The 19,426-nt window shown below is 39.4% G+C and overlaps 1 protein-coding gene across 1 annotated transcript; it reads right to left on the minus strand.

Annotated features, from left to right (window-relative positions):
• Window positions 1-1,139: 1,139 nt before the first annotated feature.
• Window positions 1,140-8,387, minus strand: LOC114566333 (complement C1q-like protein 4). Its single transcript, XM_028594671.1, has 5 exons — window positions 8,234-8,387; window positions 7,766-7,810; window positions 6,875-6,949; window positions 3,027-3,158; window positions 1,140-1,423 (listed from the first exon to the last, which is right to left on the minus strand). Exons 1-5 carry the CDS (start codon window positions 8,385-8,387, stop codon window positions 1,140-1,142), a joined length of 690 nt encoding a protein of 229 aa, XP_028450472.1.
• Between the last annotated feature and the right edge of the window lie 11,039 nt (window positions 8,388-19,426).

Genomic DNA, 19,426 nt, shown 5'->3' on the forward strand with positions numbered 1-19,426 from the left:
TTGATCGGAGCCTACGCTCACGTTCAAATTGATAAATGCCGAGCTTTGCGTAGGAATCGTCATACGCCCGTCGTACGCCTGTTTTAGGTCTTAAGCACGTTTCATAAATGAGGGCCACTGTGTGTTTGCGACCTCTTTTCTTCTTCTTCTTCTGTACTATCTTTGATTGCACTCGCACATGCTCAGTAGCTCAGATGGTAGATCATGTCAGCTAGCTAACTCTAGAGACAGTAAAAGAAAGGCTGTTTCTCCAACTTCAGTCAGTTCCAAGGCAGGATCAGCTGGGAGACTTCTTCTAAACCAGGGAGCACATGGAAGTAGTTATTTTGTAGATTATAATGAATTTATGTGTGTTGTAGCAGTGCTTTGCTATTGAGAACGACGTAGTATACTAGCGCTAGCACGCTAACGGTTGCGGTTTGCCAGCCCGTCTCGGCTAGTGACGTGGAAAGCCGTGCAGATTTTGACCATCTTACCAGGAAACTGAAGGCAGGACACATTCAGAAACTGTATTTCACTCTAAACAGCATGCATGTTTGTTTTTTTCAAAGTTTTATGTGTGTGGAAGCACCAGAGACACAAAATAACACCCCAAATCCCAGAAAAATGATTTTTTCATAATATGGGCACTTTAATATATCTTCAGTGGTCCCTGTCTATCATTGGATAATGTAATGATTTTAACAGGCTCAAAAGACCAAGATGTTTGCAATAAATTAAAACCGTGAAACGTACAATCGGCACCCATGAACGGTGAAAGAATCAAACCGGTACAAAGGCATATTGTCCCAGCCCTAGAGTTCATATGTTACAACAGCTTACCATTCATTGTTTCTTCATACTGCTGTGATGTTGAATTTGATTATCTGCTTTCAATAAGTTAAAGTTGAAACAGAATAAAGAAACACTCACAGATATAATTGCAATGATATGTGTTTATTTGATTAAAATGACAGAAACAAGAGAGAATCAGAAACATTAATCACTTTATATTTGAAGGAAAAAAAGATTCCTGTCGACAATTATTACTTATTATTATTTGGATGCAGATGACAGAGAAAACTATGAAGTGCTATATATGAAGACTTGTTTAAGACAACAAAAACCTGTGTGACTATCACAGAGCTGCTGTTTCTGTATCACATGGGGAACAGCAGATGCCCACTGAAGGTGTTGTGGTGCCCTGGGTCATCAAACACAGAAGTTTGAACCTGCAGACGAATAAAGACGATGTCTCCCACCTCCAGCAGCAGCGTCATGCCTTTAGAGGAACTCATAAAACCGTCCTTCTGTTGCTCGTATGCCATGAAAAGTTGGTTTGAGTTCTTGACCAACCAAGCGCCTGAACCCCAGCCATTGTCTCCAAATGCACCAACCCACCACTCAAAGTTGTACGCTCCTCTCACCGGGGCAGTGAACACACCTGAGGGGTATTAAACAAAACCAAGATAAGGGATTAAGCCGGGATATTCAGGTTATCCTGGATGAATTTAGCTTTGACTTGGTTGCACAAAAGCAGGTTGAATTAAACCCAGCCAAGTAACCATGGCGATTTATTCTTTGCAGCTAGCCTGGTCCAGAGCAGGCTAACAGCCAGGCTAAGATTAATCCTGGAGTCTGATGTGTTAAATCAGCTGACGCTCTGATCCGAAATCAACGTGTTTAACGTTTAAGTTATTCCGTTGTCTTCTGAATGTGTTCTGCTTCATTTTATTAACATGCATTACTTGTCACTATTGCTGTCACCAGTTTGATTTAAATCCTACTACTGCAGTTGTTGAGATGGTAATGTTAAAAAATGGGACGATACGGAGGAAATGGGCTTTTCCTCTGCTTCTGTCCCTGTGAAATGTGCCCCCGCCCATGCAACGCGGGGAGGCGGGGGGAGGCGGGGGGATCCTCCCCCACGGTGCAGCGGACTCTAAAAGCGGACTTTTTGCATCAATAACGACGACAATGGCACCTGATCAAATGTCCTTTTTTTACCAAATGGGAGTGAGAATGTGTTGGAACGCCACAAAGCTACTTAATCATTTTATTTTGGTGCTGTCACTCGTCATCTTGGAGCTTGGGAGTGAGAAAAAAAAACATGAATAATAACAGGCTACATTGTTTTACAGATATGCTTACAGTGTGTAGCCTATTGAAGAGCCAGCATATCTCCACCAGTCTCCATGTAAATAATCTGGACTTTTAGCGTGTATAGAGCCAGCATATCTCCACCAGTCTCCATGTAAATAATCAGGACTTTTAGCGTGTATAGAGCCAGCATATCTCCACCAGACTCCATGTAAATAATCAGGACTTTTAGCGTGTATAGAGCCAGCATATCTCCACATGTAAATGGGTGAATTAAGGGTTTATTTCAACCAAACCAGAGTGGTGATTGTTGGAACATTGGAAAGATGAACCAAGACGGCTTTTGGTAGTCTGGTGGAGCTTTGTTGGCTCTATACACACTAAAAGTCCTGATTATTTACATGGAGTCTGGTGGAGATATGCTGGCTCTATACACACTAAAAGTCCTGATTATTTACATGGAGTCTGGTGGAGATATGCTGGCTCTATACACGCTAAAAGTCCTGATTATTTACATGGAGTCTGGTGGAGATATGCTGGCTCTATACACACTAAAAGTCCTGATTATTTACATGGAGTCTAGTGGAGTTTGGTGATGGTGATTTCGGGGCTGTTTCATGTTAAACTAAAAGGATCTTACTCTTTAACTAAAAGGTCTATCTCTGTAGGGATCCATCCCATAATGTTGTCAGACACTTAGAATAATAATCTATAATTTATTGGCTTTTCCAAATGTTTTGCAAAAGAGAAATACATTACTTTTAAAATACAGTGTTTACACGTTTTTCAGTACACACAAAATATAATTATCATACAAACTTGTTTTATAAAGAGAAATATTGGCATCGCTAAATATTGGTACTCTGCCAATATGTTGATATCAGTAAAGTAGTAGAGTCATTGTATTGGTGCATCCCTAAAATGTATTGTTAGAATATCAGAGCTACCTGTGTTTGGGTTGTAGGCATTTCCGATGTTGGTGGGCACGTATTTGTAGATCAGGGTAGTGGCCGAGGGAAAGGGTCCAATAGTTGCTCTTCCGGTTCCCCCCAGAGAGGCTGAGAACGCAACCTGTTGGACTGAGAGAGAAAGAGAGAGACAGAGAGAGAGAGAGAGACAGAGAGAGACAGAGAGAGAGACAGAAAGAGAGAGAGACAGAGAGACAGAGAGACAGAGAGAGAGAAAGTTAGACAGAGAGAGACAGAGAGAGAGAGAGAGAGAGAGAGAGAGAGAAAGACAGAAAGAGAGAGAGAGAGAGAGAGAGAGAGAGAGAGAGAGAGAGAGAGAGAAAGACAGAAAGAGAGAGAGAGAGAGAGAGAGAGAGAGAGGGATAGAAATCATCAAATATTAAATCATTTTGAGACCCATCAAAAAAGTGTGCATAATGTCATTTTGTGCAATATGTACAGGGTTGTTCAATTAAGTATTACTATATAGGGACCTGTCTAATGTATATGAGAGTATTACTATATAGGGACCTGTCTAATGTATATAAAAGCATTACTATATAGGTACCTGTCTAATGTATATGAGAATATTACTATATAGGTACCTGTCTAATGTATATGAGAGTATTACTATATAGGGACCTGTCTAATGTATATGAGAGTATTACTATATAGGGACCTGTCTAATGTACAGTACAGGCCAAAAGTTTGGACACACCTTCTCATTCAATGTGTTTCTTTATTTTCATGACTATTTACATTGTAGAATCTCACTGAAGGCATCAAAACACATTATGTTCTTAACAAAAAAGTGTGAAATAACTGAAAACATGTCTTATATTTTAGATTCTTCAAAGTAGCCTCCCTTTGCTTTTTTGATAACTCTGCAAACCCTTGGTGTTCTCCCAATGAGCTTCATGAGGTAGTCACCTGAAATGGTTTTACCTTCACAGGTGTGCCTTGTCAGGGTTAATTAGGGCCCGAGCGCCGACAGCGGCGAAGGCCCTATTGAAACTGAAGGAATTATTGTTTCTATTATTTTCCCGTCAAATGAATTGGCTTTTTGAGGGGCTTAATATATTCACAAACTCACCAAGTTTGGCGGTCGCATCAAGTCTGGTGAACATTTACGTATTTTAAGGGTTTCGGGAATAGGCGCACAAAAATGGCTCGCTAGCGCCCCCTAGAAAGTTAAGAAAATTGAGCCCCTGCAGTGCGTTTAACGTAGACTCACGAAACTTGGTACACATATGTAACATGTCAAGATGTACAAAAAACTTTATTAGAGCCATACCCTAAACCCAACAGGAAGCCCGCCATTTTGAATTAAATGTTTGAAATTAGTGCGATTTTAGCCATTTCCACATGTCGTACTTTAACGAACTCCTCTTAGAGATTTCATCCGATCAACTTCAAACTCGGTCTGTGCCATCTTAAGAAGTTAGAGATGAAAAGTTGTTAAAAGAAAAACTTTTCGTCATAGGGCGTGGCCGTGACGGGGCGGCCATTTTGTGCGTTTCGCCGCCGAAACAGGAAGTGGGTGTAACTCGAGTGTACGTTGTCCGATTACCTCGAAACTTTTCAGGATTCATAAGAGTCCGACCCTGAGGACAAATAAAGGCCGATATTTACATAAAGTCATAGCGCCCCCTAGTGGCAACAGGAAGTAGGCCTAAAAGTCAAGGTGCTATACTTTAACGAACTCCTCCTAGAGATTTCATCCGATGGACTTCAAACTTGGTCTGTACCATCCCAACACCTTAACGATGAAAAGTTATTAAAAGAAAAACTTTTCGTCTGACGGTGTGGGCGTGGCGGCCATTTTGAGTGTTTAGCGATGAAAAAGAAGTTGTTGTAACTTGAGTGTACGTTGTCGTATCTGCCCGAAATTTCTCACAATTGACAAGGGTCCAGGCTTGAAGACACATACAGGCCAAAATTGACTTTTGGACACAGCGCCCCCCGCTGGCATCAGGAAATCTGCCTTATATGACAAACATCATCCGATTTACATGAAACTCAGAATGTGTGGTCTACATGTGATACTTAGCCGCCCCCTATAATATGACCACGCCCACTTACTCAGGCTACGCCCCCTTTCATAACATTTGAACCGTTTAAGTTAGAGTCTCATGTGAGGTGTCATTGAACTCAGCAGAGATTTCGTTTTTAATTGGTCATGGTTTGACCCGCCCCCTATGCTTAAGCCCCGCCCCCTTTAATAAATGCTGACGCATCTAAGGTAGAGTCTTCTGTGGGCCTGTCCATCGCTGCTCGCAGCTTTAATTAGTGGAATGTTTTCCCTTATTAATAAAAAAGCAAAGGGTGGCTACTTTGAGGAATTTTAAATATAAGACATGTTTTCAGTTATTTCACACTTTTTTGTTAAGTACATAATTCCATATGTGTTCATTCATAGTTTTGATGCCTTCAGTGAGAATCTACAATGTAAATAGTCATTAAAAAATAAAAGGAAACATTGTATGAAGAAAGTGTGTCCAAACTTTTGGCCTGTACTGTATATGAGAGTATTACTATATAGGTACCTGTCTAATGTATATGAGAGCATTACTATATAGGTACCTGTCTAATGTATATAACAGTATTACTATATAGGTACCTGTCTAATGTTAATGAGAGCATTACTATATAGGGACCTGTCTAATGTATATGAGAGCATGTTTTGTGTTGCATGAGAGTATGTGTTGAGAGATGCTTATTTTCTGTGATTTGTGTTGTCCTTGTAAAGCTGCAGAACGGACAGAGTCCAAAACTAATTTCCCTTTGGGGACAATTAAGTATATCTTATCTTATCCTATATATCTATATGTAGAATCTGCGAAATGGGTTACCATAAATGAGCTCCTAAAAGCTTTGTAAAGAGGGCAGAATGAGATTAATAACAAACAAAATATCCTCCAAAAAAATAGCAAAACAATAAAAACAATTATCTGTCATTGAAGCTTGATAGTTAAAAGCATTTCATTGTTACAGAAGCTGAAAAACAGCAGGGGTTGCAAACATTTAAATTAAGAGGAGAAACTACAGGCATAAACATTTTTCAGTTTATATTTTTTGTATTCTTTATCGTCCCTAAAATGTCTTCTTATGGAGGCCCTTAAGGACAAAACACAACATTTGTGAAATGTTGTGTTTTGTCCTTCAGCGCCACTGTTCATTCAGGGTTAGGGTTAGATGCGTGGAAAGAAAACATTTATTTTATTAAACTTTGTTTATTTGTGTGTGTAGATTTCTCCTAAATTTACCAGAAGTTGAAGTGTTTGGCCACCATTATTTTATTTAGTAAAAATTAGTGCTTTCAGTTAAACGCTTTATTAACGGCGTTAACGCAAACCCATTTTAACGGCATACTTTTTTTTTTACCGCAAGATTAACGTTCTTTTTGGCCTAACAAAATTTGTAGTTATTTTAGTAAATGTTAGAAAAACTACAACACCACACCAGATCGAGCTATACCAGAAACTAAACAACAGACAGATATATATATATATATATATTATATATATATATATATATATATCTTTCGGTTCAGGCACCGTTTTAAAAGTATTGTTGTATCATGTTGATAAGAGCATTAAAATGAGAAAAAATAATGGGACAAAAAGAAATCAAGGGACATTTAGAATAGATAAAAATGTGCAATTAATTGCAAGTTAACTATGACATTAATGTGATTAATCATGATTAAATATTTTAATCGTTTGACAGCACCAGTAAAAATGAAATGTCTCGCTGTAAATCTCTCAGCAGCAGAAGCAGCCGGCAGCAAGACAAATGATCAGAGAACAATACCTTGTAAATCTCTCCAAATGATCAGAGAACAATACCTATCTGTTGTTTATTCAGCTTGTCCACTTCAGTCTTCAGCTTGTCCACTTCAGTCTTCTGCTGTGCTGCTTGTTCTGCAATATCAGAGACAAAACTTTGTCAGCTTCTTCTCACTGCAGCTTGACTTTCTTTGGACATTGCTTTAGAGCTGCATGAATCAGTTGTCAACTATTAAATAAATCTCCAACTATTTTGTTGAATCTGAGTCATTTTTATGTAAAAACAGTGAAACTGAAGTTAGCTTGTTAACTGTGAATATTTTCTAGTTTCTTCTCTCCTCTGGGACAGTAAACTGAATATATTTGTTTGGCCACCATTATTTTATTTAGTAAAAATTAGTGCTTTCAGTTAAACGCTTTATTAACGGCGTTAACGCAAACCCATTTTAACGGCATACATTTTTTTTTTTACCGCAAGATTAACATTCTTTTTGGCCTAACAAAATTTGTAGTTTTTTTTTGTAAATATTAGAAAAACTACAACACCACACCAGATCAAGCTATACCAGAAACTAAACAACAGACAGATATATATATATATATATATATATATATATATATATATATATATATATATATATATCTTTCGGTTCAGGCACCGTTTTAAAAGTATTGTTGTATCATGTTGATAAGAGCATTAAAATGAGAAAAAAATAATGGGACAAAAAGAAATCAAGGGACATTTAGAATAGATAAAAATGTGCAATTAATTGCAAGGTAACTATGACATTAATGTGATTAATCATGATTAAATATTTTAATCGTTTGACAGCACCAGTAAAAATGAAATGTCTCGCTGTAAATCTCTCAGCAGCAGAAGCAGCCGGCAGCAAGACAAATGATCAGAGAACAATACCTTGTAAATCTCTCCAAATGATCAGAGAACAATACCTATCTGTTGTTTATTCAGCTTGTCCACTTCAGTCTTCTGCTGTGCTGCTTGTTCTGCAATATCAGAGACAAAACTTTGTCAGTTTCTTCTCACTGCAGCTTGACTTTCTTTGGACATTGCTTTAGAGCTGCATGAATCAGTTGTCAACTATTAAATAAATCTCCAACTATTTTGTTGAATCTGAGTCATTTTTATGTGTGAAACAGTGAAACTGAAGTTAGCTTGTTAACTGTGAATATTTTCTAGTTTCTTCTCTCCTCAGGGACAGTAAACTGAATATATTTGAGTTGTGGACAAAACAAGACATTTGAGGATGTAATTTTGGGCTTTTCTGATCAACATTTTAGAGACCAAATATTCTGTAGTTTCAGCCCTACTTTGCTCCACTACACAGAAAAATACTTATTTCTATCCTTTTGGATATTTCTGAATTGCTATGACACAATGCAAACAATTTTTTACTGTACCTTGAGTCTCTCTTTGCAACAGCGTCATATCAGCCTTCAGTTGAACCAACAAAGCATTCATATTTCTCAGTGTATCCTGCTTGCTTTCAACACTTTCACTTGGGGAGATGGCGCCGAGCAGCAGCAACAGCATAAAACTCACAGAGATCTTCATTCTTGCACTGGCAGCTTACTATTGAACTGTGTCTTCTGTAAATCTGTGTGAGCTTTATATAGAAAGCTACAGAAAAAATAACAGCAAAAAGGACATCACAGATGTTAAATTGTTAATTTACATTGTTACGCATGATGTGTAATCGTCAGTTTGATTAACAAGGGTGTAACCTATGGAGCTAGAACAGTCTCAATAAAGATATATGCACAAACAGGATTCATACATGCACACAAATGATTCATAAATACACACACAGGATACATAAATGCGCACAAAATTCCCAAATACAAACACAAAATTTAAAAAGCACAGAAGATTCACAAATGCATACAAAATTCACAAATGCACACAAAAATCATAAATGCACACAATTCAGAAATGCAAACAAAATTTACAAATGCACACAAGATTCAGAAATGCACAGGACAAGATTCAAATATATCTTGATTTACAAGCTGCTTGCGGTCTGTGGACTTCTTTGCATTTGTGTATGAATTTTGAGACTCCCCTGACGTGGCTCAACACACAAATGCATTTGTGATCATAGGGAATGATCTGCAACCATTCAGATATCTCCCTTGTTTTAGCCAATCTCAAGAACGCACCCCACGTGGGGGATTGTTTACTTATTAGCCAATTGAGAATAAGGAGGTGTCGTCAGGGCACAGCGCCCCGCTCCTTCCTCCATTTTGAACTGCTCATGTTCATTGTTTATGTTGGTTGCGGAGGTCTTTATTCTAGAGACGTTGGATTTATCGGGTGGCTGCAGTTAGAAGAAAGGACTTTACTTTTGACCTAATCTCCCAGTCAATGGGAGTGTGTTCTCTGCATATTCATTCGGGTAAGTTCTCTTAAAATGTGTTTATGTTGTCGGCTCTTAAAGCCACGAAGTGCACCTAGCTAACGTTGTTGCCTAGCCTGCTAGCTAACTACAGTGCTTGCTAAGCATAAGTGAATACACCCATGCTAATCATTTAACACAAGGCTGTTAGCTGGGTCGCTGTCTTTCGTGCCATTTGTGTTTGTAAAGTTTAACGTCCGGTGGCATTTTCATCTCTTTTTATAAGCTGTTACTGTATATGCGTAACAGTAGCAGTGACTTAGAAATGTGTGTTTATCAGTTGTAGCTGCAGGATGGGAGGTAAAGCTGCACCTTGTTTACTTCACTAGCAACATTAAATGAAAGCTAAAATGTATAAGTAGTTTCCCATGTGAAGAGCATTTATAACGGTAAACATTTGTCTTATGTTTGCTGCTGTCTTTTAACAGGGACTAAGGAACAAACGGAGGCTGCACTAGCATCACCAGAAGGGAAAGATGAGGAGGAGAGGGAAAGCAAAAGATGTTGAATAGATTATTTGCTATATTAGATTGCCATTCAAAAAATAAATGCATCAAATTAACTGATTTGTCTGTGTCTTTTGTGTGTGTGTGTGTATACCTATATATATATATATATATATATATATATATATATATATATATATAATGTAAACAGTTTTTCAATGTCTATCTTTCCATCAAATTGTGACCTGGAGACAGGAAACTTCTAGCTGAATAATACCTGTTTTAATAACTAGTTAGGTATACAAACATACGACATTGAAACATGTATCTTTTTTATAACATTTATTCAAACATGACTATATTCTGTACACAAGTATATTCAACATGAAGCGATGATCAGACTCAGCTGCCGATGATGGGGTTGCTTCCAGGCTGCAGACAGAAAGAGAAAGCTTTAGGTTAGTCCAGTAGTTATCCAACCTGTCCTGGTAAGATTAGAATTGTAAGTATATTTTAGCATACTGTAACATTAAGGTACTTCATGTAAATGTGTAGTGGTGTAGTTTATTTATCATGGTCTTAACTGACTAACTGTTGATCATTTAACACACTTAGCTACACCTAGCTCTTATTCAATTCAATTACATTTTTCAATTCAATTTTATTTATAGTATCAAATCATAACATAGGTTATCTCGAGACACTTTACAGATAGAGTAGGTCTAGACCACACTTATAATTTACAAAGCCCCAACAATTCCAACAATTACAGTAATTCCCTCAAGAGCAACCAGTGCGACAGTGGCGAGGAAAAACTCCCTCTTGGGAAGAAACCTCGGACAGACCCAGGCTCTTGGTAGGCGGTGTCTGACGGGCTGGTTGGGGGTGTGATGAACAGTGGCGATAATAGTCACATTAATAATGGAACAGTGACTGGATGTAGCGGGAAGCCGCAGGGTTCAGCAGGAAGCAGCAGGAAGCAGCAGGGTTCAGCAGGAAGGTTCAGGGATCAGCAGGAAGGTTCAGGGTTCAGCAGGAAGCTGCAGGGTTCAGCAGGAAGCAGCATGACATTGCAGGGCACCGCTGAGCTCAGCAGGGAGTGCAGCAGGACCACGGCGACAGCTGGAACCAGGATCTTGGTGCCAACGTTCTCCAAGGAAATACGCTGGGGGAAAAAACATAAGGACTCCGGGGAGTAAACTCCCCAGAAGCTAGGATTAGTAACAAGCATTTCTGGGACTGGATACACACAAATAGTAATAGTAATAGTAATAGAAAGGGAGAGGAGAGAGCAGCTCAGTGTGTCAAAGGAAGGAAGGAAGTCCCCCGGCAGTCTAGAACTATAACAGCGTAACTATAACAGCGTAACTAAGAGAGACAGGTCATAAGGAGAGGTAGCTTTTTCCGGCTTAGAACTCTCCCCCTGCCGGATCGGCCTTGGCTGGCCTGCCTCCCTCTACTTTGTTATGTATTATTAATCTAACAATTATGAAGAGAAGCAGGTGGGCCAGTTATGTGAACACTGCAACTCCTCACTCCCTAACTATAAGCTTTATCAAATAGAAGAGTTTTAAGTTCATTCTTGAAAGCGATTACAGTTTCTGCCCCCCGAACCCAGATCGGGAGCTGGTTCCATAGGAGAGGAGCCTGATAACTGAAGGCTCTGACTCCCATTCTACTTTTAGAGACTCTAGGTTGGTTGTAGCATTGTAGCTTGTGCATTTACAGTACTATTTAACCTTTCTCACTTGCAGTTTACTGCATATCATACTACCTGTGGCAACCTCCATTAGCTGGTAGCGTTTACCTTGTTGTAGTTGCTGATCATATTTTGCACTGCATTTGTTTGAAAGCTAGAAGCTACTGGACAATGAGCTAATGTTACATACATGCAGTAAACTACAAGCTAGCAAATGTAAACTGTTAGCTACTGTAAGTTTAATGTAATTTAGATTAATTAATGCAATTCTCCTTACCGGTAAGTGTTATGACAACTACGAAGTACAAACATGAACGTTTGAAAAGTTTTTAATTCATTGACATGGGATAAATAAGAGAAAACGATAGTCTATCAGTGTCGGTAACATTACCTACCTTAGCACATTGCTGCCAAAGTTGCCAACAGAATATTCTCCTCCTGCAAGCAGACTGACGCTGATTCACCTTCTCCATCTCAACAAAACAAATTAAACAGCCCAGTTCACAGTTCCACATCCATTTCTTCAAGTGTTTTGAAATGCAGCGTTCACAATGTTGCCCCCTATACAGTCTATGGTGGCCCCTGGTTACCGATAGTGTAAGTATGCCGAAATGGTGGATGGGCTCAGGCCATAGGCACCTCCCAAATCATGACGTATGCCATATGGGGTGCGTTCTTGTGATTGGCTAAAACAAGGGAGATATCTGATTGGTTGTGTGCGTGTTAAAAATCCACTAAGTAGACAAAGAGAGGACTTAAAAGTTTAACAAGTATTTATTTAAGTAAAATCATAAGAGCATAAACGTGTACACAGGTCCGAGTTGAGCAGACACACAGGCTTTTCTCATCAGACTGAATTTTCTGGCTTATACATGAATTCATATATCAGTCTCTAAGAGCATTTTGATTTGTTTATTAAAAGTTGGAGGAGTACCTTGGTTTAGACTTAGCGTGCCCTGGTTGGTGTACAGACTGGTCCCAGTCTTTTGGCACACGCCCTCTTCATCAGCTGTTAAATAGACTTTAGCTATGCTGATGGTCAGAAAGAACAATGCACCGCTGTTGCCTGCCACAGGTTGAGGAGTAACTTATTCTCATGGTCAAAGTGATATCAAACTGATATTAACTTCGCTGCTGCACTCTTGTTGCTCTCTGACCACCGTCATACAGTGCTGCTTTCTGCACGCACAACCGTATCCTTTTCTCATTTTGCCTGACTAAGCTGTCACAGTGCTCTTCCACTAAACACACAATACTATTCAACTATAATTTGTATCCTCATAAAGCATAGCCAGCTTGACTGATTATTTTTATTTCTTACAGTTGCAGATCAAATCTGAATGTACCGATTCAATAGAATTAATCAAAAGAGGTGAATTTTATATCAGCTGACAAAGACATATTCATCTGCAAGACACCCCTCAAATGCGGCCCCAATAAACAATATCATACAATTGACCTAGATTAAATGTTGAGAGTACCACTTCAAACTGTTTCTGAACCAATTGTGCACATCCACAAAGTACAACCATCAGCATGCCAGACAAATCTTCTGCTGCTAAAGGTCCACCAGACACCCCTGAAATACAGTCCCCACATTCTTGACCTTGGGAAGAGCAGCATCACAGGAGACCCAGGAGTATCAGACTGCAAGCTTATCTACTGGCCATGAACTGTGCGTGAAGTTCCAAGAGGAATGTGTGTCAGGCAAGAACAGGTTCTTGAAGCCCATCCAAAGAAGAAAAGTTTCAAATTTTGCAAAATAAAACCTAAAGATAAAGCAATATAAATTCCATTATGACACAATTTCATATGATCAACCACAATAACCTGGAGGACATCATACAACAATTAAAAACCTCCTCCTGTTGCCTCGATATTTGACCAACAAATGTTTTTAAAAATGTTTTAAACTGTTTGGCTTCAGATCTCCTACATATTATAAACACATCTCTTTTTACAGGTACTTTTCCAAAGGCCCTAAAAACTGCAGTCATCAAGCCTCTTTTAAAAAAGAATAATCTAGATACATCCCTACTGAGCAATTATAGGCCAATATCAAACCTACCATTTTTAAGCAAAATCATTGAAAAAGTGTTTTTTCGACAACTTATCCAATTTTTATTTGTTTTGATGCTTTCCAATCAGGTTTCCGACCACACCACAGCACTGAGACGGCTCTTGTAAAAGTTTTTAATGACATCCACTCTAACACAGATAGTGGCACAACCTCAGTCTTGGTGTTACTTGATCTAAGTGCGGCAATTGACACGGTCGACCATGAAATACTACTAGATCGACTGAAAAACTGGGTTGGCCTTTCAGGATCAGTTCTTAACTGGTTTGAATCATATCTAAAGAACAGAGACTACTTTGTGTCTATAGGCGATTATGTATCTGAGCGTAAAATTATGACATGTGGAGTTCCCCAAGGTTCAATTCTGGGACCTCTCTTGTTCAACATCTACATGCTTCCACTGGCTCAGATTATGGAAAACAACAAGATAAATCACCATAGCTATGCTGACGACACACAACTTTATATAACTTTAACGCCAGGGGAGTATAGTCCAATAAGAAAACTGACAAATTGCATTGAACAAATCAACAACTGGATGTGCCAGAATTTTCTTAAATTAAATGAAGAAAAAACTGAGGTGATTGTTTTTGGAGCAAAAGAAGAGAAACTGAAAGTCAGTGCACAACTTCAAATGGCCCTGTTAAAAACAACAGACAAAGCAAAAAATCTTGGTGTTGTCATGGACTCGGACTTGAATTTTAACAGTCATATTAAGACAATAATAAAATCAGCCTATTACCATCTTAAGAATATATCAAGAATTAGACGACTTATGTCTCAGCAGAATTTGGAAAAACTGGTCCATGCTTTTATCTTTAGTAGACTTGACTACTGTAATTGCGTCCTTACAGGACTGCCCAAAAAAACTAATTAGACAGCTTCAGCTGATTCAAAATTCTGTAGCAAGAGTTCTCACTAGGACAAAAAAAGTGGATCATATCACTCCAGTTCTAAAGTCTTTACATTGGCTTCCTGTGCCTCAGAGAATTGATTTCAAAATACTTATGCTGGTTTATAAATCCCTAAATGGCTTAGGACCAAAATATATCTCAGATCTGTTAGTGCTTTATGACCCACCCAGACCTCTCAGGTGGTCTGGAACAGGTTTGCTCGTGGTCCCCAGAGTCAGAACTAAACCGGGAGAAGCAGCGTTCAGTTTTTATGCTCCACATATCTGGAACAAAATACCAGAAAACTGCAGGTCTGCCCCAACTCTCAGCTCTTTTAAATCAAAGCTGAAGACCTTACTTTTTGATAATGCTTTTTGTTAATTCTTTTATCAAACAGTGATTTTTATTCTTGTATTTTATTTCATATACAATTTTAATACGGATTTTTTTTTTATGTATCTTAAATGGTTTTACATTTTTATTCATTAATATTTTTATTCTTATTTTACTCCCTATTTTTGCTATTTGTTCTTTAATGATTGATGATTTGTGTAAAGCACTTTGAGTTGCCTTGTGCTGAAATGTGCTATATAAATAAAACTGCCTTGTCTTGCCTTGCCTTGCCTAAAGAGGAGGCAAACTACTACCAAGGAAAAGACTTTGGCTGAGAGCATGATAGATAATTTGTCTGGCAGGGTCCATTCAGTACTCTGTGTGACCTGTCTGTTCATATCAGATTGGTTTGAGATAGTATTTTGAATGTTTAATCGAACACATTTTTTCAGGAATAGGCGCACAAAAATTGCTTACTAGTGCCCCCTACAAAATTAAATTAAAATGAATTACTGTAGTATGTTTAACATAAAGTAACGAAACATGGCACACATATGTATAATGTCAAGACGTACAGAAAAGCTCATTGGAGCCATACCTTTAACGCAACAGGATGTCTGCCATATTGAATTGAAAGTTTGAAATTAGTTTGATTTTGGCCATTTCCATATTTTGTACTTTACTGATTTTCTCCTATAGATTTCATCCAATTGACTTCAAATTTGGTCTGTGCAATCTTAAGACCTGAGAGATGAAAAATTATTAAAAACAAAAACTTTTTGTCATAGGGCATGGCCGTGGCATGGCGGCCAATTTGTGCGTTTCGCCATCAAAACAGGAAGTGGGTGTAGCTTGAGTGTACCTAGTCCAATAGAGCTCCGGGCGTCACAGGACTTGACTGTTTACGCCGTCATTTTGGCAGGAAAGTAGTGGCAAAAGTGAATGGCGCCAGCAAGGATTTCAACCCATCCGAGTTCACTGCACACTTTAACTCAAAAGACATAGGCAGCTATAAAGCAAAACTTATTAGTGATCCATATAATACTCCCAGGGTTATTTTTATGACCTTTTTCAAGTGAAACGGAAAGATTCTATTTGAATCTAGGGCTATCAAAAGTGTGTGTTCTTTCCGTGTGTTTTCCGGTGGACCGGTGGTGGGTGGAAATGCCAGGGCCATTTTTTGTTCCCAGTCCGTCACTGCGCGCTGCTGTTTACCTCTCCTCACCACGTCATGTGTCCTGTGACAGATCCTGCTTTCCGGATGATTGCTTTCAACAAGGAAGTTTGTCCTCAGGCAACATGAAACTAAATAGAAAGATGGAGAGAGCAGGTTGCCTCTCCCAGCTTGTGTTGTTGCAGTACATTTGATGATGTAAATCCCTCATTCTTTTGTTTGCTCTTCATGCAGTTCATTCATCCATGTAATCCATTTGTGGACATACCATGAGATGGATAAATGGTATACACAATGCCCTCCAGATCATGATGATGATGCAAACAATTACTAGTGAAAAAAATAATCTATTTTGTAAGAAAGTTTGTCTGTTTTACAGTAATATCTGACATTCTCAACCGGTTCTCAGTCTTAACTTGTCAATATGGCAGCTTGGTCAGTGGCCCCCAGTTTGATACCGACACACAAGGCACCCTTGAGCGTCTGTATGAGACGCACTGGGCTCACAGAGTCACAACTGCTCGACCACGTTGCTGGAAGATAACGTAGAATGACGGTAGGGAGTAGTATTAAAGACTGAAACTCTGCATCAGGTCACAGGTTGGGTGGTGGATGGGTTAAACAACTCAGGACTTTCACCAAGGAGACGTGGTTTGAGTCCCATGTGTCACCTTTGTTTCACTAGTAACCCCGACGCGCAAGGAGGTGTGAGGGCCCGTCTAACGCAGCTTGCAGCTTTAATTTATTTTATATTTGACTTTTATATATCAATGGTGTCCTGGCCAAGAAGGCAGCAAAGTTACACGTTGATAACATACATACATACAATCAAATACAAATGGTACAGAGTAAACACTAAAAACCAAAATCAACCTTAATGAAATCCAAGGTGCAGAGGTTATTCCTTAAATGGGTTAGCAGTATCTTTCCACAGATATTGAGACCCACCTACTGTACTGGGAAATATAAACTGTAGGCTTTAGATGCTCCAATGATCACACCATCTCTGTAGAACAAATATTTGAATAGATTCCTGTTTTATTTGGTAGCTGCTGAAACACGTCTTGCACCAATGATATAAAAGTCACACATAACAACATCATGTAGTCACACATATACACGCACGCACACACACACACACACACACACACACACACACACACACACACACACACACACACAGGCACACAGACATACACACAGACACACACACACACACACACACACACACACACACACACACACACACACACACACACACACACATGGGCACACACACCATGTTATCTCTGGTCACTGACTGGGAATTTAAACATTGAACACACTGTGTGTGCATGTCTAATACTTGTGGGATGTAATATTATACTGAGGAAACAAAGAGCGGACAGTGTTTCTACACACACAACTTCACATCCTGGTCCTGAGAGGGCAGCGGTTGGCTCACGTTTGGGACTAAAGGAGATGTGTTGAACTGTAAAATGTATTTAGCAGCATGTGTGTGAATAACTTAAAACTTTAAGGTGTTTGTTGCAGATGTCCCCATGAACTTCACTCCATTTTAGTTTGAATAAGTTGTCTTTGTGTGTTTGTTACTGCAGCTCATGATACAACACGTTTCAGCTCGTTATTATATTATAATGTAGAGAGCCTGCAGCTGCAGAGAGAGTTGTTGGAGACAGCTTATCAGCGCCATTGCTGTGCCTTTTTTATTTATATTTGTTTCAATTCTTATTTGTACAAAAGTTCAAATACAAAGGTACACTCCCTTTTCCACCAACAAGAACCAGATGCTGGTTCAGAGCTAGAGCCAGTGCCGGTTCGGAGTTGGTTCGACTGACGAGCCTCCAAAGAACCGGTTTGCTTTTCCACAGGCTAAAGAGCCGGCACAGAGCCAGGTCTTCCGTCACTGTATACGTGTATACATCTTTCCCAGCAACGTTAGCGCGGCAGCGCCAAACACAAACACGCCATCAACAATGGCGGACGTTGCTTTGGCTCGCCTTTATAGTGCAAGAAAGCAGCTTGTTACCTCCTCTGACCACCGCCTAGTTTGTTTAATCGCGTCCATCGTGTTTATCTGCTAATTCAAAAATGGCGGTCACAAGTTTCTGTTCGTCTTGTTGGTCACGGTAACCCCGTTAAGAACCAGTGTCCTTGGGCAAGACACTGAACCCTGAGTTGCTGAACCCTGAGTTGCCCCCGCATCGGAGTGTAAATGTGTGTGAGTGTTTAACTGATGAGCAGGTGGCACCTTGTATGGCAGCCTCGGCCACAGTGTATGAATGTGTGTGAATGGTTCCTGTACGATGTAAAAGCGCTTTGAGTCTGCTTTTTGGCCAATAGCAATGACGCTGATAAGTGGTCTCCAACAACTCTCTCTGCATTATAATATCATAACGAGCTGAAAACTCAGGTTCCACTTCCTCTGACAACATGCTGTATCATGAGCTGCAGTAACAAACACACAAAGACAACTCATTCAAACTAAAATGGAGTGAAGTGCAATATCAGTAAACAAACACCCTAAAGTTTTAAGTTTTGCTGATAAATAAATGTTTTTACAGTTCAACACATCTCCTTTAGCCAACCGCTGCCCTCTCAGGACCAGGATGTGAAGTTGTGTGTGTAAAACACTGTCTGCTCTTTGTTTCCTCAGTATAATATTACATCCCACAAGTATTAGACACGCACACACAGTGTGTTCAGTGTTTAAAAGAACACGCCGACTTATTGGGACTTTATCTTATTCACTGTAACCCCCAGAGTTAGACTAGTCCATACATACCCTTCTCATCTCTTATTGGGACTTTATCTTATTCACCGTAACCCCCAGAGTTAGACTAGTCCATACATACCCTTCTCATCTCTTATTGGGACTTTATCTTATTCACTGTAACCCCCAGAGTTAGACTAGTCCATACATACCCTTCTCATCTCTTATTGGGACTTTATCTTATTCACTGTAACCCCCAGAGTTAGACTAGTCCATACATACCCTTCTCATCTCTTATTGGGACTTTATCTTATTCACTGTAACCCCCAGAGTTAGACTAGTCCATACATACCCTTCTCATCTCTTATTGGGACTTTATCTTATTCACTGTAACCCCCAGAGTTAGACTAGTCCATACATACCCTTCTCATCTCTTATTGGGACTTTATCTTATTCACTGTACCCCCAGAGTTAGACTACTCCATACATACCCTTCTCATCTCTTATTGGGACTTTATCTTATTCACTGTAACCCCCAGAGTTAGACTAGTCCATACATACCCTTCTCATTTCTTATTGGGTCTTTATCTTATTCACTGTAACCCCCAGAGTTAGACTAGTCCATACATACCCTTCTCATCTCTTATTGGGACTTTATCTTATTCACTGTAACCCCCAGAGTTAGACTAGTCCATACATACCCTTCTCATCTCTTATTGGGACTTTATCTTATTCACTGTTATCACCACTGTTCATCACGCCCCCAACCGGCCCGTCAGACACCGCCTACCAAGAGTCTGGGTCTGCCGAGGTTTCTTCCTAAAAGGGAGTTTTTTCTTGCCACTGTCGCAATAGCCACTGCT

The sequence above is a fragment of the Perca flavescens genome, chromosome 13 (genome assembly GCF_004354835.1).
Source record: "Perca flavescens isolate YP-PL-M2 chromosome 13, PFLA_1.0, whole genome shotgun sequence".
Taxonomy (NCBI): domain Eukaryota; kingdom Metazoa; phylum Chordata; class Actinopteri; order Perciformes; family Percidae; genus Perca; species Perca flavescens.

Coding starts and splice junctions, on each gene's coding strand:
- LOC114566333 (XM_028594671.1), bottom strand. CDS start 8,387: ATGAAGATCTCTGTGAGTTTTATGCTGTTGCTGCTGCTCGGCGCCATC. Junction 6,950..7,765: donor GCTGAATAAACAACAGATAG/GTATTGTTCTCT, acceptor CTGATATTGCAG/AACAAGCAGCACAGCAGAAG. Junction 3,159..6,874: donor GCTGAATAAACAACAGATAG/GTATTGTTCTCT, acceptor TTTCTCTCTCAG/TCCAACAGGTTGCGTTCTCA.